Genomic DNA, 12,600 nt, shown 5'->3' on the forward strand with positions numbered 1-12,600 from the left:
GTATTTTTTTAGTAAAAAAAAATTATAATTTTTTATTATTTTATTTGTGTAATTTTCATAAAAAAAAAATTCTATTTAGTAATTTTCTCAACAAAATATCTATCAAAAATCATTTTCGTATATCGATTAACATTGTGAAATTATGTTATACCGACAATTTCCTACGCATGATGCATAAAATTTACTAGCGAAATTTAAGTTTTAAATGTATTCATGCAAGTTTGCACATATTTTTGTGTTAATTAAGATTGATTGCATTTTTTTTTGTTTGACTTTCATCATTTAAGAATATGGTTGCTTTTTTGTCTTTTGGATGGTGGTAGCATGATGGAGAATTGGATTTGAAAAAAAAAAGTTGACGTTGAGCGGTGTCAGAAAAAGTCCACATATTGGCTGCAGTCTGTGATACTTTGTAACATCATTTATTCATGATATTTTTTAGTCATTAGTATTATCATTGTTATTGGTTACAATTTTGGGACAACACAATTTTATACAAAAGTATGAATGCAAATAAATTAATCAATAAAAATTATAATCATCTAAGTCATAAGATGTTATAAAAATGCATATGCGAGTCCTCACATTTTTAACATATTTCACTCTTTATAGAGAGAATTTCGTTTCCATAAAATCATAATAAGTTTGCTTTAATAAATAAAATGTATATAACTAGTTTATTAGTGTGTAATGGGAAAGGGAGAGATATTATAAAAAGAAAGAGGAAAAAAGTCCAGTTATTGAAAAGAGATGTGAATGTATTGAAAGATGTTGCATGTTGTTCACAACGAAAACTTATTTGTCAAAGATACCGTGTATATCCTAAGTTCTGGAGAGCTTGAGGTGAGAATATAAGAAAAGTGACTTTTGGTGAAAGATGTTTATCAGGCTCCCTTCTTCTTCTTTTGTCCTTTTGTAAGCATTCTTGGAGCTATGGCCATAGCCATTAACTCTTGGCAGAGGAGTTTACAAGCATACGGAATGAAAACCTACACGGACAATCAAAGCAAGCAAAAAAAATCAGCACAAGGAAAAGCTTAGACATGGACTACCAGAAGAGATAAATTACCATTCACCTGAACAATGTCAATTTTGTTTTTGCACCCCCTGCACTCAAAGTTATTCTTTTTGAGATTTGCAATAGCTATCAACCCACATTGCTCACATACATGAACCCTATATGCATCACTTTGATCAAACAACCTTTCCTTCAGGAAGTGAGCGGCTCCATGAGCTATCATGCAATCCCGTTCCATCTCTCCAAATCGGAGACCTCCCTCTCGTGACCGTCCCTCAGTAGGTTGCCTTGTGAGGATCTGCACAGGACCCCGACCACGACAATGGATCTTGTCGTCAACCATGTGCTTCAGTCTTTGGTAATATGTCGGACCAAGGAAAATCTTTGCACTCAGACGTCTACCTGTATGACCACTGTACATAGTCTCTAAACCAAGCATTTCATACCCACATTTGTGCAGAGCTTTGCTGATATTGTCCACCTGGACAACATATGTATATGTATTCAATGTATTGACATAAACATACAACAACAAAAAAAAAAAACAATTTTGTTCACAGGTGATGTTGAAAAATCATTTTGACTGAAAACTTTTAGAAAAAGATATAACTTACCTCTGCCTTTTGGTCTACATTGTTAGGTTTAGGGTATTAGATGGAAGAATGCTACTTACAGTAACATCTGTAAAAGGAGTAGCATCTCCTTCTTTTCCCATATGAGCTGCCACCTTCCCCATGATACACTCGATAAGCTGACCAATTGTCATTCGAGAAGGAATGGCATGTGGATTCACAATAATATCAGGGGTGATGCCTTCTACGGTCCAGGGCATGTCTTCTTGCCTATAAGTCATGCCAACAGTTCCTTTCTGACCATGTCTACTACTGAATTTGTCACCAATCTGTGGTATACGAACAGATCTCACTCTTAATTTCACAGATCTCAATCCATCAGCATTTGTTGTCACCAAAACCTACAAAACCATAAGAATTTAAGGATTCTGGAAACATTAATATGCTCTTAGTTCCCATGTCGATAAAATTTAAAACCTCTTATTCACTATGCATTCACACTAACATAGGCTCAAACTCAACATGTAACATGTTGAAGTAAATGAATACGATAAACTTACTTGATCAACAGTTCCAGTTTCATTGCGACGTAAGCTTATGCTGTGATCACGCCTAGTGTATCGTAAAGCTTGTCCTTGTGCCTCCTCTTGGGATATTGGGCTGGTCTTTCCAGTAATAACATCCTCCTCTTGGGATATTAGGCTGGTCTTTCCAATAATAACATCCTCAGCAGATACTCTTGTACCCTATTGCATAATAATAAATTGGTCTTTGTAAAGTGTCAGGAACAGACAACAAAATGCATAAATACAGATATGCTTACTGGTGATACAAGACCATCATCATCCAGCTTATCATAAGAACCGTGTCTCATTCCCTGCAAAATGAAACCACCAACAAGAAACCAATATCTTTTTCCAAATAAAAATACAAAGCAAGAGTTATAATTTGCCACCAAAGCCAAAATTCTCACCATGGTGTCAGCTCTATTTGGACGGTCAAAACCTTCTTTGACTAGGGTTCCCATCTTCTTCTCTTCGTCTCTATGAAAGTTAAAGAAAGCAGCATTCCTAAACATCACAAACACAGCAACTGAAAGGAGAAAATATCCCATTATGGGCATTCATACCTATATGAACGGAGAAGCAGAGACCGAAAGAACCCACGGTCTATTGATGATTGGTTCATGATCACAGAATCTTCTTGATTGTAACCAGAATAACAGCAAATGGCAACGATGGCATTCTAAAACACAAGGGGTAAATGTATTAGAATGTTTAAATTACCAACAAAATGATATAAAGAAAGGAAGCATGATGTTACAATTCCAGCTGGGAGTTGACGGAAATGAAGATGCTCCATGGCTCTTGTAGTGACCAGTGGCTTTTGCGGATAATATAAAACGTAGGCCAAGGTGTCCTAAGTAGTGAAGCAAAAACATGGAGTATAATCCAGTGTTAAGTAAAATAAAATACATATACAGAAAAACAGCCACTCATTAATCACAAGAAAGAACAAACAATACCATCCGAAACTGGTAGTTGGTAACATATATTCCCATTGCTTGCTTTCCCATTGCAGACTGATACGTATTACGTGGGGACTGATTGGACCAGTCAAAGATAAATGAGACGGATAATGTGTATTAATCAGAATGAATACACACAAAGAATACATATTTACCTGATTGTGATCAGGAAATGGTATGATGGAAGCACATACACCCAGAATCAGTGATGGGTGGATTTCACAATGAGTATACGTATTAGAATATGCTTCTTTTGAATTGATCCTAGCTTGTACAAGATCCTGTAACATTTATTCAATAATTATTAGAATATGCCTCTTTATCTGCATTAAGAACCTGCATATTCAATAAAGGGTCTTTTTTCAAATCCAGAATTATAATACTAACATTAATTGTCATGGAAATCATTGTATTCTCTTCTTCTTCCGTGTCAATATATTCTATAAAGCCCTTGGACACTAGATCATGCCATCCACCCTCTTCAGGGGATTCCTGAAGAAATTGAATCATGAGTTAAGCAATAACTGAAACAATGTCAACTCTAACTAAAGTTAATGCTGGCTCACCCTCTGTTGTAAAGCATGAATATCCTTCTTCTTTATGAGAAGCCTTTGCTTATCCACAATGAATAAAGGACGACTGCAACGACCATAATCTGTATATATATGCACCTCTTTAAGACGGATATCTCTGACAACCCCAACTTCAGTGTTAACATCAACCTGAACCATGGGAACCATCAGCATCATACCGCAATTAAATCATCTAAGCAACTTTAATCAATCAAATCCCAAAAGAAAGTCAATAATCGCTATTCAGATGGGTCTATCATGAAGTTATCAGTAAATCAACAATTTGAAAGACACATACCATGGCCTCTAAAAATAATGTCAAAACTATGTTGCTCATTCTGTATTTTAGGAAGTTTTATATTTTATACTTGCTGTAGTTTTATTCTTTATCGCAGCCATATCTTGCTCTTAAAAATAGGTTTATGTACTTAGAAACATATCAAAAGAGAAATGGTAGTTACCCGTCGTCTCAGCATTCTTAATGTTGTCACCAACATATCAGGATCACGATGGATACCTATCCAGCAACCATTTACAAAAATTTTTGTTGCTTGGGGAATCACTGCAGGAGTAATTTCCTATGCGGATGGAGAACAAACAAGTTTAAGCATAGAAATCATAAGGACTCAATAGAGAAACAAAGTAACTTTACGCAGGAAGGCCATCAACCTCAAAATTCTCGGTGCTCCATTCTTCCAAAAACTGTAGAATAGGATATGCATCTGAACCAACCGTTATGTTGACCATCAATGCCAGATTCTTCACCAGTCCACAGGCCTATACAATAGCCCAATCACACTCATAAATACCAGAGAAAGATGAGTTCCAACAAGTAATGATATAGAAGTATGCTTAGAAAGCAAAATACACACTTGTCCTTCGGGTGTTTCTGCTGGACACATCATTCCCCATTGTGAATTATGCAGTTGTCTTGGTTTGGTCAACTTCCCTGGAATAGTAAAAAATACAGTCTTAATTACCACTTAGATAAATAAGTAGTATTGCAATAGTGCATATTCTGAGTGAATCTATAGAAATAACTGATAAAGCAATACCTATTGCATTTACTATTATGCAAGAAATGTACAAGCGGAGAGGGAAAAGTTGAAGGCTGGATCATGCTTGAATAAAGAAAGATTACCTTCACGCCCTATTGGGGAATTCAGTCTTCGCAAGTGCGATAAAGTGGATGCATAGGTTAAGCGGTTCAGCACCTGAAGCAGAAGATCAAATTGAACAGTCTTTTTGCAAAACAATTACTTGAACCATAATGCAATAATTTATATTCATACCTGTGAAACTCCAGCTGTAGTCCCTGCACTATTTGCTTGCCCCCAATTACCAGTAGAAAGTGAGTATCTAAGGCCCCTTGTGATGGTTTTTGCATTGATAGCAAATTGCAGATTAACCTCTTTCCCTTTATCAACACACTACAAAATTCATGAGGTACAAAGGTTTAGGTAATGCAAAATGAATACAGCAATAGCTGTAACTTGGAAGTCTGAACAAACCTTCTGTACATACGCCCTGACTTCTCTTGTTAGCTTTCTGAACAGCTGCCCCACAAGTTACAATGGTCAGGAATTGATTGATCAGAAAGTTACTACGTAAAAGACAAATAAATTGGGAAATATCACAAACAAACCGTTCTAAAAAGTCCACCAAGTAAAGGACCAGCCAGATCCAGCCTCTTCTTTCCGTAATGATCCCTATCATCCTCTGCTCTCCGCCCAAGTGCACAGAGTAGTAGCCGGTGAATGATATATCTGTAGGGCAATGACAGTATAATAAATACTCACCATGTAATCAAAATTAAAACACAGTATATGAAAAATAATAAACTTACCCAAAATAGTAAGCTTTCTTGGTCTCACAATATTCCCCAATGGCAACATGAGGGAGCATCTCCTTTTGAAGGATCTCCTTAGCATACCTGCAGATTATGATACAAGTGTAACCCTAACTCAATAAAGGATGCAGCACAAACCACTGTGAGGTTTTAAAAAATCCAACTAAACTCACTTAATTCTCTTTTCCTTGGTTACACCAACAGTGGCTCCTCTTTTCCCAATGTAGTCAAGTGCAACCTGCAGTTGAGATAAATTTATATGAAATTAAATCAAATTACCTAACGGTAGTAAATACATAGAGTGTAAAATAGTGTACCAAATTCTGCCATATTCCACTAATCATAAAAGTTCCTTTACGCTTCTAGGTGATGCTCTTCTTATTACATGTCATCTAATGAATCACGTCTTTCATTTGTTCTCAACAATCAAATTCCCCACTCCATCTTGAACCCTGTAAAGGAACTTCATTTTGTCCTTCTCTATATCTTGGGGAGCACATGTTTTGTCCATGATCTCACTCTGCTTAAAAATAAACTCTTTGTTAAATCCATAAAATGTATTCTTTTCTGGTTACTCTCACCTCCGAAAATGTTATAAATGTTTTTCTCCTCAACTAAAATGGTATCTAGTCTCAGTTGATGTTAAATTCTAGACAAGATAAGCAGCACCACTGTGGCTGCAAGCAAATAACATTTAAAACTAGCGAAGTCACCTGTTGATTTTGAATTACAAACGCCTCTTCCAGAGAAGGACGTAGCAACTCCATCATTTGAGTGTCCGAAAAGTCATAGCATATATGCTCTAATATTTGTTTATCAGCAACAAACCCCAATGCTCGAAACACAATAACGATGGGAATTTCAGTTCGAATATAAGGAAGAGTGGCACGTATATATTGTCCTGAAGAACCCTGAAATGGTAAAATTCATAAACTCAAACGTTGCACAAAACACACAACCACGAAAAAAACTTCTCCGAAAAGCCTAAATTGCAAAGTTAATATTACCCCTTTGGAACTAGTCCGAGAAAGCATGCGCACAAACATAGAACTGGGTGTTCTGTTCTGTGATTCCGCCATGGACCGAACTTCAGCCACATAAGCATACTTGTTTGGCTGCCTCTTCTTAAAGACATAGACATGGTTGGTGCTCATCTTCTCCTGAGCAATCAGAACTTTCTCACTCCCATTAACAATGAAATACCCACCTTGATCATACGGGCATTCCCCAAGCTCAGTCAAATCCTTCTCTGAATTCTGGTATAATGTGCAGTAACTAGACCGAAGCATTATAGGAACCTACCATTGAATTAAATAAGAACAAAGAGAAAAAGAGTAATCACTAAACGGTCATTGAGCCTAATCATTGAATAACAAAATTAAAATTATCCAAATCAAGCGGCACCTTTCCAATGAAAACTTTGGTTAAATCCTGAATCTCAGTGACCTCTTCACCATCATGCCCCTTCTTTATAACCCTCTTAGAGACATCAACATACAAAGGAGCTGAGTACGTAAGGTTCCTTAACCTGGCAGCCATGGGATACAACGTGGCAGTTTCTCCATCACACTCTGTCATCATAGGCTTACTCAAGTAAATCTGACCGAAACTGATTTTATAAATACTCTGCAAAAAATAACCAACAATTCACTCAACCTCTTCACCCTGTGATACTTAACTCAACTTTCTCATTGGTAAGAACCCTTTGTCGGCGGCACTCCTTTCTCGTACCAATTGACAAACACACAAGCACTTGGGAACCCAGCTTAAAAGCTGGTGGTACCTGGGTGCTTATCACCTAAAAAACAGTGCATAATCGAACAGAAAAGAAAGAAAAGAAAGAAAAGAAATGTGAAAGAAAATGCCTCTGCGACGTCGGATTTGTGACGGGGATTGTGCGACTGGGGTCGAATTTCAATGTCAGCAGACTCATCCACAATTTCTTGAATGGTGTTTTGGATGAACTCGTCGAAGGAATCGAGCTGTTGACGAACGAGACCTTTCTCTTCGAAGTACGCCGAGATGACGGCCCACGCGTCTTCTTGCATGATCTCCTCGTCCTCCATCATTTGCTCCTCGTACTCCTGTTCCTCTTCCATGTCCATGCTACGTTAGTTCAAACTACTATGCGTTTGTTGAACTTTTCTTGCAGAACGAAGGTTCAAGATTAGAACGAAGAGTGAAACCCAAGCAATGTCGGAGAGGAGGGAAACCCAAGTTCAGGAATTTTGGTTCAGAAAGGATGAAAGTAGAAAAGAAAGAACGGTTTGGGTTTGAGGTTTGAACTTTGAAGTTTTTCGTTCACAATTCTCGTTGCCCAATGCTGGCTTCTGATGTGTGCCGTTTGTACGTTTGTACAAACGGTGCTAACTGCTAACGTTTCTAGTTATACTTTGTCTTTCGCGCGTTTTTCTGGATACAAATTATTTTCAGACTGGTACTTGTAGTTGTTGACTAGTTTATTGACCTATGTCTTCATGAATTGATATTGAACTTATAATTAAAATACATTTACACCATAAAAATAATTTTAAATTATCATAAATATAAGGCAAATTGCCAATGTTTTTTTTTTTGTGTGTGTTCCAGTTATGACAATTAAATTTTATTTTAGAAATTCGTAGTTTGTTTGAATTATATTTTAGACTTGTCTAAATCTAATTCTCCTTATCGTCAAATATAAAAATAAAAATTTCCAATAAAATCTTGTACTTGCAACTTATACAGCTATATATAGCTCGAATATCAAATGAGTTATTATCAATAAATTAGTTAATAATCATTAAAAATAAATATTAATAAATTGACTATCAATAAATATATATATATATATATATATATATATATATATATATATATATATATATATATATATTTATTGTGTGTGTCTCTGTGTATAATATATGGTTAAAGACATCATAGTTTGTATGTCTTCACCCTTTCATATATCTAGAAATATGCATGTAATGTCCTAAACTTTATTTATCAATTACTATACATTTAAAATTAATTTCTTTAAATAAAAACCAACATCAGAAAATAATACAAGTTTAAAAATTATTATTATTGAATCAAATTAATTTATGTTTAATAAAATAGTTCATCAATTTACTTTTTTAAAGGGATATTATTAACATATGAGTTAATTATAAAGCATATATGTTAAATTAAATTCATATTAAATATGTTTGTATACTTTAAACTTATATGCGAAATTAAATATCGTTTTTATCTTAAATTTTAATTTAGTTTGATTTCACAACTTTGTTTAAATTTAGAAATGGATTTAAGGGAGTGAAAAAAAAGGGAAAGAAAATGAAATTGAGTTTTTTGGATTAATAGAAAAATAGTTAAAAACTAATAAAAAATATATGAAAGTTTGATTGATTTAATTGATATAATAAATTTAAAAAAAACTATAAAATGATATTATAACTTAATTATAATTAAATAATAAATTATAATATTATTTTTATTTAAAAAAATTAATTTTACTATTATTGTTTATTAGTTATGTTTACAATGATCTTATTATTATTACTATTATTACTGGCTTGAACACAAGTGCTATTTATGCATTTTTTACATATGTATGATATCATATTAGTAGATGATGACATTGTAATGTTATTAAGTTAATATATAAAATAAAATTATATTTATTAAAAGTAAAATGAAATATATTAGAAAAGAAGAGAGAATAACTATTGATAAATAAGAAAAAGTAGAGATAAACGATTTCATAAAAAGTTTAAGCTTATAAAAATAACGGTCAATTTTCAAAAATTTAATAAATAATTATATTTTAAAGGGTAAAGTTGAAATTCTAAAATGTGAACACAAAAGAGGAATAAAAATAACGATCAATTTTCAAAAATTTAATAAATAATTATATTTTAAAGGATAAAATTGGAATTTTGAAATGTGGATACAAAAGCGAGAATCATCTTTATATATTGTTATAAATTCTACAACTTTATTATTTTAATAATAATAATAATAATAATAACTTATATATTATTATACTATATTATTTCATTATAAAAGTATAAATACGAACAAATAAAAATAAGAACTAATTATATAAAAAAAATATAATATAAGTAATTATATTTAGACGTAAAATATAATTAAATATTCAATATAATTAGTGCATAATTAATTATGTGTTTACATAATCAGCATAAAATTCTTCTTTTTCATAAATTCATGTTAGACACATCATGTCTTCACATGGATAAATTTATTAAAGGCTTAAATACCTTTTTGTCCTAATCTTCGTAGTGTTTATTGTCGATGGTCCTCATCTTGACAGAATGTTTAAAATGGTCATCATTTTCGCAATTCGTGTTTTATTTGGTCATGTTCTGTGACGTCGTTTAAATCATTAACGGAACATTGTATAGGTGGCACAATTTGTATTAGGGTGTGTTACGTGCCACCTGTACAATGCTCCATTAATGATTTAAACGGCGTCACAAAAAAATGACAAAATAAAATACGAATTGCGAAAATGAGGACCATTTTAAACATTCAGTAGAAATAAGGACCATTTAAAACGTTCTGTCAAAATGAGGACCATCCGCAACAAACATTAAGAAAATGAGGACCAAAAAGGTATTTAAGCCTTTATTAAAAGAAGAAAAAAAAGTTTGCAGGAAAATCAAATCAAATTTATATAACAAACTACAAATAGAACCTTCAAATACAATTTAAACAAGTTTTAATGTAGGCAGTTAATACCTAATGTGGAGAAAAATCAAGAACATTTTCGGACAAAATTTCATACACTTTGTCCACTTGCTCATAAAGATGAAAAATAATTTGTATTATAGAAACCGTTTCCAGAGCAAAAAAAAACATTTTCTAATAAAACTCGTCTATAACATACCAAGTATGCTCAATAATCAAATTTGCCCCATTAACTTTATATATAGAGAATTTTGAATTTTCAAAAAATTAAAAGTTACAAATACTTTCCCTCATAATTCTTTTCAACAAACCAACATGTTTTTATAACCAAGAGCAACACCATTGATATTTATTTTAACCTAATTCACACTCGAAAATTTTCAGCTAACTTGCATTGCATTAATGACATTCCTTTGTGTAGTTATGACATCAAAAATATTTTAAAACCAAAATCTCACCCACATTATTACTCGTCATTTTATTAAAGACATTAAATACATATAACATTTAATGATCTGAATAACAAATTGAAGTAAAAATACTTTTCTTAAATCTATTATTTTTCCTTATCTTCCAAACCAACTAGATTCTGTAAGTGAATGCCACAAGTCTATTTTATTTCAACAAAAGACTCAATGACAATTTGATAAATGATATAATGAAATATATAAAAACATAGTTTAAAACAGATAAAATTTCTTTCAACCAAAATCATACAATTTCTTTCAACCAAAATCACAAGTAAACTGCTACAAGTCAATAAAAGAAATGTTAAATATATTTTGGGTCTCTTAAGTTTAAGTGAAATTTGAAATTAGTCCATCTTCAAAATTTTTGACTAATTTAGTCTTTCATCTTTAAAAATGCGTATGAATTTAGTCATTTCAACCAAATTTTGTTAAGTTTATCTAACGTTTTAAGTGCATTTCATGATAATATTTGAATTGTTTTCACTGTTTGACACATTTTCGCTTTAATATTAACTCAAATATCATCATAAAATGTGTTTAAAATATCAAATAAATTTAACAAAATTTGGTAAAAAGGAATAAATTCACATATTTCTAAAAATAAAAGACAAAATTGATATAAAATTTTAAAGATGAACTAATTCCAAAATTCACTGAAACTTGAAGGACCAAAAACATATTTAACCCAAAAAAATATATTGAATGAATTCCTTTTCTCTCCGCACAAATAACACATGGAGAATATGGTGAGACTTCTATGGTGTATTTTTGTGTCAACAACAATCTTATTATGTAAAACTTTCCACAAGTGTAGTGTTTTTGAGGAGTAAATGGATGAAGACCAAATTAAATTTATCGACTAAATCTGCATCAAATAATCTCTTAACAACTTATGACTAAAAATTATTGATTCTTCCAACATTCGGTTCAAATTATATCAAATACTTTATTATATTTTTTATCTTGTTTTCTATTTTCTATTTGTTGATTTTTGTGCTTTCCCTTTATTTCTTTATTTTAATTTGTCTTTGCAAATCTGTCCTTTGAACAATAAGAAGTGATTCCCTGTGTTATTATCTAATGTTGACACAGGCAAACAGTTAAATATAAGACAACTTTTAAATAAAATTAATTTTGTTTGACTTCTATTAGTAAGGGGAAAAACTATTTTGAATTTGAGAGTCAACTCTAATTTTAATAAATTATTAGAATTCAAAGTGGAGAATCTCTTTTTCAATTATCAATATTCTCTAATCCCGACTTGTTTTTCATTTTTCTCACTAATAATTTGATTATCTTATTGGTTATTTGGTGTATCGATTTTATCTCCATGAAATATTATGTTCAGTAGTTAAGGGTTGATATTGTAAAATTCTTAGACATACGGTAACAAATAGATAAATATACTTTACATGAATATCTTGTGAAAAAAAAAATGAAGAGAAACATGAATATTATTTTTTATTCAAAAAGAAACATGGATATTTTTTTAAGGTTAAAATACTAGTTTGATTTTTATTTTGATAATTTTTATTCAATTTAGTTATCATTCGTATTTAATGTTCAATTAAGCATATTTTTGTTAATTTTATTATTTTTGTTAACCATATTTAAATAATTAATGTTAATGAATAATTTACGTCACATGTCACTGATATAAACTATTTAAATTTTTTTTTCTTTTCAAAAAAAGAAGTTGACAAATGATATAAACTATTTATTTCAATATTTAAAAGTCATTAAAAAAAATCAAATTAACGAAAAAAAGTTTAGAAAAATTAAAACTTAATTTAACAATAAACCAAAATAAAAATCAAATTGAACGAGAAAAATAGATCTCTTATGAATACTTAAGCCTTCTTTTTAATTCAAAGAAACGTGAACTTTGTAATTTGTATA

The 12,600-nt window shown here is 31.6% G+C and overlaps 2 protein-coding genes across 4 annotated transcripts; both read right to left on the reverse strand.

The window, feature by feature from the left end:
• Positions 1-659: 659 nt before the first annotated feature.
• LOC114164557 (DNA-directed RNA polymerase II subunit RPB2-like) lies at positions 660-5,815 on the reverse strand. Of its 3 annotated transcripts, XM_028049274.2 has the most exons (21): positions 5,713-5,815; positions 5,537-5,623; positions 5,336-5,456; positions 5,202-5,246; positions 4,983-5,120; positions 4,832-4,904; positions 4,563-4,639; positions 4,360-4,467; positions 4,152-4,268; positions 3,685-3,840; positions 3,506-3,610; positions 3,274-3,399; positions 3,116-3,193; positions 2,914-3,009; positions 2,720-2,835; positions 2,564-2,633; positions 2,414-2,467; positions 2,151-2,336; positions 1,692-1,991; positions 1,077-1,499; positions 660-989 (listed from the first exon to the last, which is right to left on the reverse strand). In XM_028049274.2, the coding sequence occupies exons 2-21, from the start codon at positions 5,593-5,595 to the stop codon at positions 885-887; spliced, it is 2,553 nt and encodes an 850-aa protein (XP_027905075.2). In that variant the 5' UTR covers positions 5,596-5,623; positions 5,713-5,815; the 3' UTR covers positions 660-884. The 3 variants fall into 3 exon arrangements, with proteins under 3 accessions (XP_027905075.2, XP_085522436.1, XP_085522437.1); XM_085666310.1 differs by having other exon boundaries at positions 2,414-2,633; XM_085666311.1 differs by lacking the exon at positions 660-989 and having other exon boundaries at positions 1,361-1,499; positions 1,633-1,991; positions 2,414-2,633.
• On the reverse strand, positions 5,709-7,644 carry LOC146883457 (DNA-directed RNA polymerase II subunit RPB2-like). Its single transcript, XM_085666328.1, has 5 exons — positions 7,405-7,644; positions 6,944-7,165; positions 6,547-6,837; positions 6,253-6,450; positions 5,709-5,777 (listed from the first exon to the last, which is right to left on the reverse strand). The coding sequence occupies exons 1-5, from the start codon at positions 7,642-7,644 to the stop codon at positions 5,709-5,711; spliced, it is 1,020 nt and encodes a 339-aa protein (XP_085522454.1).
• Positions 7,645-12,600: the final 4,956 nt, after the last annotated feature.

This window comes from Vigna unguiculata, chromosome 9, assembly GCF_037176805.1.
Source record: "Vigna unguiculata cultivar grain cowpea cultivar isolate G323 ecotype 2 chromosome 9, ASM3717680v1, whole genome shotgun sequence".
In the NCBI taxonomy this organism is placed as follows: Eukaryota; Viridiplantae; Streptophyta; class Magnoliopsida; order Fabales; family Fabaceae; genus Vigna; species Vigna unguiculata.

Bases quoted from the DNA above. Each gene is read 5' to 3' on its own strand.
- LOC114164557 (XM_085666310.1), bottom strand. From the start codon at position 5,595: ATGCTCCCTCATGTTGCCATTGGGGAATATTGTGAGACCAAGAAAGCT. The intron at 2,836-2,913 runs GTAACATCATGC...CTTGTGTTTTAG, and splicing joins GTCAACTCCCAGCTGGAATT to AATGCCATCGTTGCCATTTG. The intron at 1,500-1,691 runs GTAAGTAGCATT...TATGTTGTCCAG, and splicing joins CTCCTTTTACAGATGTTACT to GTGGACAATATCAGCAAAGC.
- LOC146883457 (XM_085666328.1), bottom strand. From the start codon at position 7,644: ATGGACATGGAAGAGGAACAGGAGTACGAGGAGCAAATGATGGAGGAC. The intron at 6,451-6,546 runs GTAATATTAACT...TTACCATTTCAG, and splicing joins CTCGGACTAGTTCCAAAGGG to GGTTCTTCAGGACAATATAT. The intron at 5,778-6,252 runs GTGACTTCGCTA...TCTCAACTGCAG, and splicing joins TTGTAATTCAAAATCAACAG to GTTGCACTTGACTACATTGG.